General features: G+C 40.7%; 2 protein-coding genes across 2 annotated transcripts; both read right to left on the bottom strand.

Annotated features, from left to right (window-relative positions):
- Positions 1–1367: 1367 nt before the first annotated feature.
- On the bottom strand, positions 1368–6200 carry sycp3 (synaptonemal complex protein 3; the record flags this gene model as incomplete). The annotated part of the gene is made up of 8 exons (XM_080742201.1): positions 1368–1421; positions 1516–1620; positions 2221–2319; positions 2572–2671; positions 3251–3368; positions 3541–3575; positions 4891–4978; positions 6062–6200. 8 exons carry the CDS (start codon positions 6198–6200, stop codon positions 1368–1370), a joined length of 738 nt encoding a protein of 245 aa, XP_080598327.1.
- A 3646-nt stretch (positions 6201–9846) lies between these two features.
- Positions 9847–14783, bottom strand: frrs1l (ferric-chelate reductase 1-like; the record flags this gene model as incomplete). Its single annotated transcript, XM_080751471.1, has 5 exons — positions 9847–10019; positions 10794–11040; positions 12669–12807; positions 13895–13979; positions 14573–14783. 5 exons carry the CDS (start codon positions 14781–14783, stop codon positions 9847–9849), a joined length of 855 nt encoding a protein of 284 aa, XP_080607597.1.
- Positions 14784–15483: the final 700 nt, after the last annotated feature.

Here is a 15483-nt window from a genome sequence, read left to right as displayed (position 1 = left end):
TTTTCCTCCGAGTTTGTTTTTGGTGGTCCCGCCCTCCTCCTTTTTTCCAGTTCTCACCACACGAGGGAGCAAAAACCAGTAAACCGCAAAACAAATGACGTAGGGTAGTTCTTCTGGTGCTGGGGATGCTGGGCAACGTAGTCTAATTCGTTTTTCCCCAAAAAGCTTTATACCCTGTATAGGCTATAACATGTATATAATGACACAATGTGACATACAGTAGCTCTGTTTAGTAGACAATGCTATATACCCCCTCCTTCCCTATGCTCCTTCCCATTTTTCAACCTTTTATTATATGTTGACACATCTTTGGCAATGTAAAACATTTGTTTTAAAATAATCTGTGTAATTTTTAGCTATAAGAAAATAGCAGATATACAAGGTCATAGCACGTCACTTGATGCCACACTATGAGCTTGTAGAGCTGCATTTTTAATCAGGAACATTACATCTTTGCTTCTGGGGGTCCCTGGAACAAAATACATATAATTTTGGGGTTCCTTGACATGAATAAGAGCACCACTGATATAACAAAATAGATATACACACACACACACAGTGGTGTGATATGGATTTTAGAAGTGTGGGTCCTCTAAATTCATGACGTCATGCGCGCACGCTGTTTTTATTGTGTGTTTAGTGTGTGCATATGAGGCGCGCGTGCGTGCAGCAAAATAAGTGTGGGCTCGCTGAGCCCACGCGAGCCCATGGCATCTCACCCCTGCACACACACACACACACACACACACACACACAAAGACGTTTGGATCTCCCACTCTGCAGAACACACTCTCAGGTCTTCTGCGATACACACGCCAGCGATACACATGCCAAGTCTATCCGTCAGATGGTTCTCAAGATATGCCAGGGGCAGGAAGACACACACAGATTCCAAGCATTTATAGATGTTTCGGTTTTTATTGATGTTATATAAATTAATAAATTATAATATAATTTTCAATTTGTTAAATGTTATACTTTTTGATAGTTTCATGCATGAACTAGTTGCAGTTAAAATCAATCACATCCGCAACCATTTCAAATTCAAATGTCATAACATTGATGAACAGCTACCTCCAGAAACTAAACATTCAACCACAACCGAGAAACAGAAAAAAAGGGAAACACAGGGAAACTTGCATAACACGTGAACTTTACAGTTGAGTCTTCAAATTAGGCTAACTAATCATGCACTAATCTGTGCTTTAGAGAACAGACATTACAAATGTTATAAAAAGAAAAGCAGAAAAGAAACAAAAATAGTAACACGTGCTGAGGTTGTGAGATGAGAACAACTGGGGTAAAACTCTATGCCAACCTAGAATAAACAAGTGACAACGGTAACGGTCGCCGTGGCGTGGTGAAGTCTAGAACAGCATGGAATGGAGGGATTTGCGAACAGTGGCCATCTCCTGTTGTTGCTGTGGAAATGAGAGAGGTGATGAATAACCTGCTCGTCTAGATAAGAGAGTGTATAGCTAAGTGTACTGTAATCTGTATGTCAGTATTTCTCACCGTTTCCATGAGGATTTTCTTCTGCAGAAGTTGCATCTCTCTCTTCAGCTCCTGTTGAGCGTCCTGAAGAAAGGCCTCATGGCTCTTGTCCATCTCCTCCACGTTCTAAAATGCACGCGTGCACACACACGCGCACGCACGCACGCACACACACACACACACACACACACACACACACACACAAAAGCATTGAAAGGTTTTAGAGTTTAAATACTTATGATTCACTTCTAATTTCAACTGAATTCAAATGTCATGTTATAAGTATAACATGTTTCTTTTGCTTAATGTTTTATGTAAAGCACAATGAATTGCCTGTTGTCTAAGTGTACTATACAAATAAACTTGCATTGTCTTCCCAAACATCAAACCTAGCCTATGTACATACATACGTACGCACATAATATTAATTTATTCTACCATGACCAGGACCTGGGTAACACATTTCGTTCTGCACTTGTATGGATTGACAATAAAACTCCTTGCTCTTGAAGCAAGCAACCAACATACTGTACAGACTACAGTATATCTGGATAACATTTCACTAAATAGGCAACAAGTAGTGATGCAAGGAATGCTGGGGGTGAGGTGGAGTCTGTAGTGTGGTGGGGTAAGATGGGGAGCAAAGCTGCTGTCCTCAATGAGGGGGGTTTGTTTGCTGATCACAACATGCTATAAAGGGTATATACACAGGCCTCAAATCCTTACCTTGACAAACTGTTCAAGTAACTCCTTGATGGCTTTCAATCTCTGGCTCTGAGCCAGTTTGGCCTGCTGGAGCAACTTCTGCTGCTGTCGGAACAGGTTCTATAGGACAAACACATTCAGCACAGGCAGGCTTGTCACCGAAATGTTGCTGGTTCAATTAAACATGTTTTTGGGGAGAGTGAAACTCTCTTCTCTCTTCTTAACCCACAATCAAGGCTAGGTAATACTTTTAATTAAAAATCCCCTGTGTTCTGATCAAATGCGAGTCCATGTGGTTACAGGACAGTTTATCTAACTACAACATAAGAACTGATAGAATAAATCATGTTAAATGAGAGCAGTAGTACGTACATTGAGTTTCTCCTCTTGTTCGTCAGCCTTGTGAGCCTCAGTATCCCAAATCTGTAGGACACCAGAGAGTTGCTGGGAGTAATCCTGAGTCAGCTTGTTTCTGCAACACAACACAACACGACAGGTTGACATTTCTATTATTTGCTATTTACAACTATTCATCAAATTGCAAATGTTTGTCTTTGTTCCATAAATGAAAAGTAATGTTTTTGACTGCTGGGAAAACATTAAAGTCCCAATCCACAAGTTCAAAACAACACCATTCTTCCACCCCACTCTTGGATTGTGTATGTTTATTTGAAAAAAGAAACCCTGCCTATAAGTGATGTTGTGGAGCTGTGTGGGTGTCAGTAGTGTGAGGTGTGACCAGTAGAGTTATTATCGGCTGGTGAAGCGATACAAAAACTGTATACCACTACGAAATGATTTTATCATCATACTTCAAATGACCACTGGCCATAGGGATTGGGCCTTTAAGTAATTTCAAGACGCCTGTTTAGTTCTCAATAGCTTGTGATTCACAACACATCACATTTACGGCAATTTAAAACATTATCACTTTATTTCACAATAATGTCTGCATAAATGAATCTAATAATCTATTCAATTCCATGATTAACTCAATCAATCAAGAAATCGGTCAACTAGTTGGTCAGCCAGTACTTGGACCTTTACAGACCTCTGTGCATACTGGGCGTTCCACAGTTGTTCCAGTTTCTGTTGACTTCCTTTCAGAGAGCTCTGGGTGAGCACCTCCAGCCGCTTCTTCTTAGTCTGCATCGCCTTATTGATGTCAGCTACATGATATGAAAAAAATAATAATCATCTTCAATATAAAAACGTACAGAATATCTATATATATGCTTAGTAGGATTTGATTACAGAAGGAGGAGAGAGAGAGAGAGAGAGAGAGAGAGAGAGAGAGAGAGAGAGAGAGAGAGAGGTGTATTGTCCACTCCTGATACAAACCTCCAAACCTCTCCAGCATGGATTGGACTTCATTCCTTCAGAGGTGAAATGGGAGAAATATTAGCATTTTGAGGGGTACTAATCATATTAAGATTTTCATCATTTATGTGAGTCATCTAGATACCGTTTCTCTTTTTGTTATCAATTGTTTTTTATTTTGTTCAAAACATGAATGAAACATGTACACAAATACAAAATGGATAAAATAAGAAAAAATTAAAAACACTAGAATGAAATAACGAACATACAACACAAACGACAAGACAAGACAAGACAAGAAAAGAAAAGAAGGAAAACAAAACCCATCCACCACCTTCCCCCCAACATGAGATTGAGATGGTCGCGGTGCAACATGAGCGAGCTTGTGCTAGGCTGTCACCACTATGTAGTGATTTCTTGGATCATATCCTTGAGCTTATCTGCAATATCTGACCATAATATGGTCAGATATAAAAACATTACTATATTATAGTAATGTTTTCCTCTTTCGCTCTGTGCAATCTTGCTATGAACTGTTCTAAATAGACTATATCAAGGACGAAATGATAAGGTATGAGGAGGTTTCCACCGTGTGGCAACCATCTTCTTAGCCGCTGTTAATCCAGCAAAGAAGATGCGCTTGCGTATATTGTTCAGATGCAACTGTGAGACGTCATTTAACAGAAATAAGGAAGGAGAAGATGTGATATTGACTCTAAAAATTATTGAAAGTTTCGAGGCCACCATGTTCCAAAATGAGGACACATTGGGGCATTCCCCAACCATGTGAAGAAAGGTACCAACACTATTTGAAGTGCAGAGCGTGCAGTTGGGATAGATACCGTTTCTCAATGTGGGGTACAGGGTCCCCCAGCAGGGGTCATTGGGGGGGTTCCAGGGGGTCCTCAGGCTAAACTACTTAAAGTTAAGAACCAAATGGACACTTAATGTAACTCATGAGAGTACACAGATGGAACCAAATTGACCCTGGCATGTCCATTAGGTTCCTTTTGTACACTTTCAGAGTGAAAAAATAAAGTGTATAGAGTTTAGTCCCAGTCCCAGAGATAAAAAAAAGAAGTAATTATCCTATCAAATGGGGATCTGTGGCTTAATTCAAATCAAACTGTGGGTCCCTGAAAGTAAAACATGTAGGTAATAGGGATACTCCCAACAACATTAGAATACTCTTCAGTTCCTGGATCTATATTACACTCAATTTATTGTATTACTCTACACAATATTCCTGTGATTCAAGGAAGAATAATGGAAGGAATAAGTAACATAACCCGAATACATAGAAGAGGGTCAGCTGCTTTTTCAATGGACCTATGTTTATATTAATATGAATATAGTTTTAGAATACTATACCCGACACCACGAGGCAACTCCACCTCATCCTCCTCCTCAAAATCAGCTGATCGCTTCTTCCCCACCTTGTCAGGGACTGGAGGTCCATCTGATTGATGACAATTACAAAAAACAACAAAGAAATAATCAAAATCTGTGGTTTGTATTTCTGACCACTTGGTGATCAATTCTACAGACCATGAAAAGAAGGTAAACGTATTTTAATTAATAAAACGTTTAACTAATCTTAATGGTAGAACAGGGTTTCTCAAAGTGGTTAAATGTCAAGTATAAAGTTATTTTCTGTCCTAATGGAAACAGTGATTCTCTCAAGTTTTCCTGGTGACATACTTTATCTTAGGGGAAAAGATTGACATGAAATGTGAGATGCTATAAAGTACAATGTAATCCAGACGTGTCGTGGATGAAATATGTATTTACAGGGGTGCCCTGAGCCAAACAAGTTTGAGATGTGGTAGAGTATGTAGGCCTATGCTATGTTAATACAATATTATCATTTAGTAGGTCTAGCTGCAGTGGTTGGAGGTGGACTCCCTATAGCATTGGTTCTCAAAATGGGGACCGGGCACCCCCAGGGATCCTTGAGGATGTTCCAGGGGGTCCCCATCTAAATGATAGTTAGGAACAAAACAGACCCATATAGATCTCTAAGAGTGTACAAATGGAACCAAATGGACCCGTTAGGGTTCCGTTTGACTCTAACGGTCAATTTGGTTCCATTTGTACACTCTGAGTTAAATTAACCTTGATTTTACAACATAAATTGGGGTCTCAGAGATAGAAATATGGGGGACGGTCCTGGCCTAATGCATGTCAAACTGGGAGTCCTAGAAATTGAAGTGGTTGTGAATCACTGCTAGAGCCATAAAAATCTTATCTTATATGGGGTCCCTGGCATATCTTTTCAAATGGGGGTCCGCGGGTTAATAAGTGTCAATTTCGGGGTCCTTGACTAGAAAAAGTTTGAGAACCACTGCCCTAATAGCCTAGTTCTAGACTCATTAGGACCAGAAAACCTACTGGTTCAAGTTGCAATGACCTCTTTCCTTTTGGTAGAGGACAGAACTTAATTTCTTTAGGAACAAAAATTTGCTTTATTATAGCCTACTAACATTTAACTTGTTTTACGTTCTATCGTTTACACCTAAAGCCTGGTAAACTATTATCTTACCATGTCTGCTACTGATAGTGTAGTCGATGGTGTCCTCCTTTCCTTCCTCCAGTGAAAAATCAAAATGTTTAACTTTGGAGTCTGACTTCACTTCTAGATGTTTGGCTTTCCTTGGTTGTTTTCCTCTAGTTGACGACATGTTTTTAAATGTCCTTTACCCTGAAAAATAAAGTTCACAAATTGTCAGTGGTGCAAAGTAACTAAGTACATTTACTAAGTACTGTACTTACACTTTTAAGTTATTTGTCTCTTTTTACTTCTACTCTACATCTTGGATCCAAATATTGTACTTTTACTCCATTACATTTATGTGTACACTTTCTAGTTACTATAGTTACTTTAGAGATTTTACAAAACCTTCAGCCCTCTATACATTTCGGCCATTTGAAAATTGACAATCTATAAGCTCACAATGATTGTTGTGAGCTTGCAGATCTGCTATTTTCAAATATTTGTATACATTTGAAAACATGAAATGGGACATTCTGCATAATGAGTACTTTCTACTTTTGGCACTTTAAGTACATTTTGATACCAACACTTTTGTACTTTTACTCAAGTACATTTTGAATTTGAGACTTTCTACATTGTGGTATTGATACTTTTACTTAAAGTACAAAATGTGAGTAGGCCTACTTTTCCCACCACTGCAACCTGTTCTTCTGGGGGTCCCTGGAACAAAATATTTTGAGATGGGGGTCCGCGGCCAAAAACATATCATTTTGGGGGTCCTTGACATGATAAAGTTTGAGGACCAGCAACATAAGTGTTTCAGGAATCTGAATCAGCCTATATCAGCGGTTCTCAAACTTTGTCATGTCAAGGACCCCCAAAATGATATGTATTTAGCCGCGGACCACCATCTCAAAATGTTTTGTTCCGGGGACCCCCAGAAGCAAAGATTTTAGTAAAAAATATTCACTCTGAATGTGGGTCCTCATGCTAGATGCAGAAAGTTAGCACGCAGTGTAGTTGTTGGCTCGTTTTTAACTTTACAAGTTCACACGGTGCTTTGGGCTTATAGCTTACCAAGTACAAGTAGGCTGTTATTTGGTGGTTTTAGTTGAGTTCTTGTTCTTGTGTAGGCTACTAAGATAGGAACTAAACCATTTAATACGAGTTTAATAGACGAAGATAATTATTCTAGCTTAGTAACTAATAAACACAATTTTCAAAAGAGCGGGAGCGCGCGCACAGTTCCAGTCTGGGCTGTATGGTAATGGTATCCCATTGACAGGAAGCACAGTGCAGGTGCCGCCGTTTTGTGTGCCGTTGATTGGCTAATGGGTTGCCAGGGAGATAGAGCTCGCCAGTCTGAGTCGTCCCCCTAGTGGCGAAAGAAAAGAAGAACTGGGGACTCAGATTAAAAAGCCCCTGACTCTGATAGGTCTACTTGCAGTGGTGTACTGTAAAGTAACTATTCTCAATACTGTACTTGATTACTAGGTCTACACGTTTGAGTTCCTTTTACTTAACTGGAGTATTTCCAATTTTCAGTACTTTTACTTCTACTCCGTCTCCACTACAATCTCAGACAGGGTTAGACAAATGTTGTACTTTTAAGGGCCATTCACACTGAGCACTATAACTACTATAACTATAAAAAGTATAGTTTTAAATATTCAAGTGGATGGCAGTGTTCATGTAATGCTCGAACCCGGGTCTCCCATATGCAAGTCCAATCATCTTAACCACTACTAGACCAAAGGGACATCCCTATGGACCGGGGGAGATACTATAGTATAGACCTTCTGGGTCATCATAGTGAGAGGATATTAATACAATCTAGGAATAAATAAATTCCTTACCAAGAAATGTCTTCACCAATGTGTTTGTAAAGGTGTCTAGTAACACATCTAACAAAGTTTGAAATTCAAAATCCCTAGGAATTTTTGACAGCTGCTGAAAGTTTGGGTTCACTTACTATACACTATACAGGAACAAAATACCCCCCAAAAGACCAAAGCTACATCCTTATGGACCGAGGGAGATACTAGACTTTTGCGGCCATCAGATCTGAGGCAGTGAATCACTGTGCTATATACATACAAAAAATACAATGGTGAACGACAGTTATAGTTATCCATTTATATGTATCGATACTATAGGCCTACTGTACATTAATAAAATAAAAGCAAAGCAAAGTTCTACAATGAATCTATGAAATGAATACATTAAAATAATATAGCCTTGTGTTAGAGGAAGCAGTGGCTGTGGAGAAAGTCACACAGAATATATAAAATCAATGTTTACAGATAATGTGGGGGATTATTCATGATAAAGTGGAAGCACATTATACTATTGTAAAAATGTTTTTGATTTTCAATGCAATTCACATTGTCGTTTTCATCAAATTGTATTTAACTACCTAAGCATCTGTGACTGAAGCAACCCAGCTGACAGTTTACTGAAAACATAATGTTCTTTATTTGATGACATCCATGTGTGCATATTGATAACAAACACAGGCATGGTAGATAACAATTATTTAATTGGGAAGCATTGCAATATGGAATCTGTGAACTGAACTGAACAGTACAGTACATTTAGCAACTTTAATTCAGTATGATTAGCCTACTTCAGATTATGATAGGATACAATAACAAAGGGAAGAATTGTATCAATATCCAAATATGTCATCCACACATTTATGCTATTGTTGAGACTGTTATTGCTTCAGTAAGACTCACCAAACACATCACAGCTATATTGTTCTCTCTCTCTCTCTCTCTCTCTCTCTCTCTCTCTCTCTCTCTCTCTCTCTCTCTCTCTCTCTCTCTCTCTCTTGCTCACACGTACACACGCGCACGCACGCACGCACGCACGCACGCACGCACGCACGCACGCACACACACACACACACACACACACACACACACACACACACACACACACACACACTGTGCCAGAGATTAATGATGGACAAACTAACTAACATCCCCCAAAAGACAATGGGGCCAAAGCCCTATAAAAAGCAAAGTAAACCATGCCTTTACAAGCTAGGTGTAAAATCTAATGTTCAGTGCAGTGGAAACAAAACAGACAATGCTTTACTTCTCCCTTTTAGAACTAAAGCATCATGGAAGGGTTCTGTTGTTGTCAGTGTCAGTTTTCAAACCATATTTGGGAGGGCTAATAATGTGTCCAGGTCTCCAGAAACATGATGGAGTACAGAACAAGTACAGTGAAGGTGTGTTATATGGCTCTATGAGCTCCTTTCTATTTTTGAGCACGTCCTCTGGAACCATACGTACTTTGGTTTGCCAGGCTTTTACTACAGTCCTGTCAAGGTCCAGTCTCCTTATCTTCTGGCATGATGATGAAAGGTCCTTTGTTATCTTCATTTAGTCAATTCCCGCTCTGGCCCATGACAATTCTTAAGGGTTAGTTATTGACACATTTGGTGCACACAGGGTTCCAGAGTATAGCATGTAAATGTAAATAAAATAAATCTATATGTTTGACCTAAAACTATAATGCCACTATTCTATTGTACCTTTATGTGAATGTACTGCAGCTATACCAGAACCAAACCTTGGTTCGGTATAATCCATATCTATTGTTTCGTTTATGTAGTCTAGTGTCCTGTGCAAATTGTATATTTGATGGAGGCTGTGTAATTAGTTATAAACAGCAAATACACTTATTGCTCTCTTCTCTTCTCTTCTCTTCTCTTCTCTTCTCTTCTCTTCTCTTCTCTTCTCTTCTCTTCTCTTCTCTTCTCTTCTCTCCTCTCCTCTCCTCTCCTCTCCTCTATCAAATGTCTTCCTGTGACGGCTGACGGGTTAAGGTGTTCCCATCAGCAGGTAGAAGGTGAGGGCTACGATGAGGAGCAGGCAGAAGGGAGAGTTGAAGGTCTGGTAGGCCGTTGAGGGCATGAAGATGTCCTCGTACTTATAAATACTGATCATGTGGTCGCTGACGGGGGGAGCGTCGATGTCATGCCTTGTAATGGAACCTGTTGGCAAAGGTAAGACGACATACTGTAAGAAAATGGAAAATAAGCAGCTTAGATTTGTATAAAGTGAACAGCGAAAATGCACAATACAGTCCCCAGTATTCATTTCAAGTTTTCAGGTCGATTGGGTCCATTTTATCTAACTATTAATTTACTAAATGTCTGTCTGTCCGTCCGATAGCTGTCTGATTTACCCACATGACATCACTGATACAAAACAGTGCCCACATTTGGAAACACTGATACCGCGCATGCGTCTCTGCCATGGTAACAGTCGCATGCTGAAACAGTGCTCAAATTTGGAGATGAGTAACATCACTGATACATCTCCAACATTACTTCTGAGACTCCTGCATTCAATCCCTCATATACTGTGCACATAGCCTGACACTCAGCCTGAATTGACATTTCGTTTCACTCCATTATTCAGTCTGAACTTGGTCTCGTCCAAGGCAATTTCTGGGAAGGGCGTTGCCAAAGAGGCAGTCTTCTGCGATTGGTTCACCGTCTGACCAACAGTAGCAAAGCAGATGACGTAGTGTTGTTATGTGGCTGGCTAGTGGCTAGCATGTTGCTTGCTAGTGCTACTTGCTAACCAAAGAAACAGGCAGAATAGGAGCACTACGAACTAGGAATCAAACACAACATAACATGCCTGCTACTGGTGTGTCATAACGAGATCGATGCGATCGCTAGGCTACGTGCACACCCAAACTCTGCACATAATTCGGAGCGCATACTGTATGTTCGAATGGGAAACGACTAGTTACACACCTTGTATAGCCGGTCCCCAGGCAAACAGGTAGTACCATGACAGGTGCAGGTCCACCAGTGTCTCCTCTCTGGGGACGTATAGTGGTCGTTTGAAGCGGCAGGTCACCCGGTTGTTCTCAAAGACGCCCTCCTCGTCCCTGGCCGGGTTCCTCTTGATCTCCTTGGCCCACTGGCCCACATTGTAGAAGTGATGGATCCTCACACGCCCATTATCGTCATGTACACAGCCCATGACGTCATCGCCTCCCTGAGGAAGAGAGGAAGATAATAAAATAAATAAATAACATTATTATTATTTAATAATGAGAAAAAGAAGAAGAAGAAAAAAAAACATTTGAAACACCAGATTCAGAATGACTTTGTTGGCAAAGTAGGTGGTTGCTAACACATAAAACAATGCATACAAAGAAATGGAAATGAAGGCTAAAAACATTTAGTAACGGATGGTTCTCTTCAGTCCATCAAGAAGTAAAGGCACAATGATATAGACTAGAAAGTGGCAATTGGAAATTGCAAGTGTGGTTGCCGTGACACGAGTCACACTTGCAAATAAATATCTCTGTATCTATCAGTCCTTGTCCCTATTTGAGTGTGTGTGCTAAACCATTCCGTCCTTGTCCCTTTTATGCCCATATATGGAGATCCCTGATGTCATCAATATTAATCCCATATCTTTGAATGCCCATATAAGGACATAATGTGTCAGTCTCATGTGGTCTATGATGTCAGACATCTATGATGTCAGTCATCTCCATATGTGGGAAAAGTTTAATTTCGTGTGTCTCTCTCTCCATATATGGAGCTGACTATGATCACCTGGATCTCCATATATGAAGATCACGACACTGTCCTCATCAAACCCTTGATAGCCATACATGAAGACGACTGGATCATTACTTAGATGGATATAGCTCCATATATGGATATGGATATATAAGTCAATGGGGAAAACAAATCCACTAATAAATTAACATCAATTAAACTATACAACTTTTCTCTACAGAAAATGGTTCTGCACGATTCCCGATGCAGCCGGTCGATCTGACATACCGGTATGGCGCGAGTGTGTGGCCCAAAAACTGTGTGAGGAGTAGCGTGTCAAACTTAGTTTTTAGTTCTCTTTGAAAGCAGTTTATATTGGACACCGTTGTGTTGCCTATTAGTTTCCAAGTTTGTCATTTAAAATCAAGTATGTAATTTGGGGCAGCATGTATCTGTCATATATTATATATATATAATATATATATATTATGTCAGTATTCACTAGTATATCGTCGTTGTCGGATGGAAATCTCGTATGTTATGTCCAACACCGTTTGTCTTGTATTTATCATTTTTAAAATGATTTAAACTAGTGAAAACAGCCGATCTACAAGCACACAACGCCTCGCACCGTTGTGTGCTTGTAGATCAGCTGTTTTCACTACTTTTGTGCAATGGCCTTGTGTGATGAAGCAGGGCTTTACTTTGCGAAAAAAAAAAAAGACAAATTTGAAACTTGGAGATACGAGGTTTCTGCCCGACAGTGGCGATATACTATATAGGTATGTACAGTGAATTTATATAAAAATTGTGCTTAAGAATTATTGTTACTTGGCAGATACTATAGAAAGTTATTTTAACTAATTAAACCCTATACTTTGTTGACCGGAGTCCCCCAGGGGTCTGTACTTTTCCCCCTTCCTTTTTCCCCCCTCTACACCTTATATCCTCATTGAAATAACAGATCTACAAGTTTACAACAAATACACTGAATACCAGAATAGGTAAGTTAGGGTTCATGTGGTTACATGTGTAACATGTGTATGCTCTTAAAGTTAAATAAACAATGAAGATTTCATTGTGTGGTGAGTCTCATGATGCAAAGCTGCTCACCATCTTCTTGTCAGAAGAGAAGCCTACAGCCACCCATCCATCTGTGTCTGCACTCAGCTCGTACTCCACATCTGTCCCAATGCGACGGTAACTCAGAAAGTAGTCACATGACTCGGCATCACATCCTGGCTTCCCATACCTGGACATAATACAGAACAACATGTGCACTTATACAACTGATTATACCAACAAAGGTTGACCACTTATAACTGCAAAGTCAAACTAATGGAACAAGACGAATACAGGAAGGGTGGACACTAGGGAAACCTGGGCACCATTTTTGGGGGAAGACTATAGGCACTAAAAAAGAGTGGGCATCAGGAAGAGTTGGCACTTTGGGTGGGGTGTCGCTCTCCATTCCGACATGTCGCCACTCCGAAATTGACTTCTTATTGTCGGAGTGGCGACACTTCCATAGGGGTTACGTTTAGGGTAAGGGTTAGAGACAGGGTTAGTGTCGGAATGGAGACGGGGTGAGCAGTGGCACTAGAGCAGTGGCACTAGAGGTGACCAGTCTTCCAAGAAGAGTGGGCAAACTATTCCTAAACGTAACCTCAACCTTTTCTATTTTCTATTTTTTTGTCAGAAAATGTTTTGGATGGAGTAAAAATCATCTAAATGTAGTTGCATTCCAGTAATACGCATGCCAGACAGGTGCAAAATGCGTTCTGTGGACACAAAGACTGTTTTGGTGCCCAGATTTCCTCTAGTGCACACTCTTCTGAGGTCTGGTGCCACACTGTTTTGGTGCCCACATTTCCCTATAGTGCCTAGAATGTCTTTGTTTTATATTTATTTTTTAATGTCTTTATTGATAGTGAAGTGAAGTTAGACAGGAAGCAGGGAGAGATAGATGGGGAGTGACACACAGCAAAGGCCCACAGAATGTTTTGATGCCCACTCTTCGTGTTACCCAACAAGGCTTATTCAAATGAATAGGATTCCCAGCATGAAGATGCCTTTAACTCCCCACTCCCAGAGTAGACTTTAAATCCCTGTTTTATGCTGAAGCTCTCTCTCTCTCTCTCTCTCTCTCTCTCTCTCTCTCTCTCTCTCTCTCTCTCTCTCTCTATCTCTCTCTCTCTCTAGCTACACAGCCACAGAGATGAAAGAGCCAAGGGAAATACAGCTGGACAAGCAAGAGCCCTCATACATAGGAAGGAGAGGGGAGCAGGATATAGAGAAAAAGAGAATGAGAGACAGAGATAAGAACATATTTTGCTAACCTGATGCAGCCCTTAGTTACTCCACAGTCCACGACTTTGATCTTGGCAAAGGGATCCACCGGTGGGGCTGTAGGGAAGGGATAGCCTGCAAAATGCAGAAACAGGAGTCTGTAGATTGCATATTTCAAATACACTATTGTTGGCTTGTTGGTATACAAGCTTGGCAATCAATAGACAACAGCTTGCAATGCTGAGACAGTATGTGTGTGTGTGTGTGTGTGTGTGTGTGTGTGTGTGTGTGTGTGTGTGTGTGTGCGTGCGTGCGTGCGTGCGTGCGTGCGTGCGTGCGTGCGTGCGTGCGTGCGTGTGTGCGTGCGTGCGTGCGTGCGTGTGTGTGTGTGTGTGTGTGTGTGTGTTGTAGAGAGAGCAAAGAGGCATGATAAACAGAGGAGGGGGGAGGTCATCATCTGCTACTAGCAGGGAGCTGGCCTGGGTGCTGAAAGCCTGTTGTATTTGCTACCTTCAGCACATTCATAACCAAAAACGCCAACCCCATAGATCGGTCCCTGTAAAATGTATAGTCTACTGCAGTTCAATACAGATACTAAAAACATGTCGGATATTGCATCTTGAAATGAAATCTTAAAGAGAATACTTTGCTCAAATCGTCACATAGCCTATATAGCCTACTGTTACAGCTAGACAAGACACTTCTTCATGCTGGAATAAGATTCTCACCGTCATCTGACAGATATCTAGATTCAAGGAACTCGGAGGCGAACGTGCTGTATGAGTCCTTATGATGCGGTTCCTTGTGACCGGGTTCGCCGTGGCCTCCGTGCCCGGTCCGGAGCGCACCCTCGTCGGTAGGGCTCGGCAGCACGACCCCCCACCACCAGACCTGGCTCAGCAGTGCCGACAGATGGACGAGCTTTCTTAAGGAATTCATGGCCCAATAAATAATACAACTAAAAATGCCTTAAGATAACGATGAATGCGACGACATCCTCATTATATAGACTGCGTGTCAAGTGTCCTCATATGCATCCATCGCAGTGATCGCACCGTCAAATCATCCGTTACCGCTTTTGCTGTTTTTTTCCCCGGCGATGCAGCGTTTGTTGACCATATAATGACAACGATAATTAATTAGATGTATCCAAAACGCGATTAGACAGATCTAACCTATAATCTTACACGTACTTTGGCAACAAACGCCTAATCCTCGTGGGATACATCATAGATCCCTGCTATTTAATCTGAGGATAAGGATTTCATCCTGAATGAATGGTTTCGTCCTGAATTCATGGTCTCATCCTCCCCCAGTCAGTCACTATACAGCATCCAATAGGGAAACACTACGTTTGTTACCGCGATCGATCAATTGAGGGGTTTCGTTTTTCCTCTACATTTCCTCTACATTTTAACTGGAAAGACTGAAGAGAATCAAATATAATAGCACGGGGGAATTCATTTAGATCAGTGGTTTTCAACCCTTTTCATATCAAGGTTATAGGCTATTTATTGTACATTTGGGACCACCATTTGATGACATTTATCCTCTCAGACCCCAAACTTCTATTAAAGGATTTCGTCCACAATTCCATTATAGCCTATTGATGGTCAATCTGAGTTCCCATAAATTCTTT

This window comes from Nannobrachium achirus, assembly GCF_963921795.1.
Source record: "Nannobrachium achirus genome assembly, chromosome: 2".
NCBI classification, from domain to species: Eukaryota; Metazoa; Chordata; class Actinopteri; order Myctophiformes; family Myctophidae; genus Nannobrachium; species Nannobrachium achirus.
The sequence above is the reverse complement of the archived record's forward strand: the minus strand, read 5'-3'. Positions and strand labels throughout refer to the sequence as shown.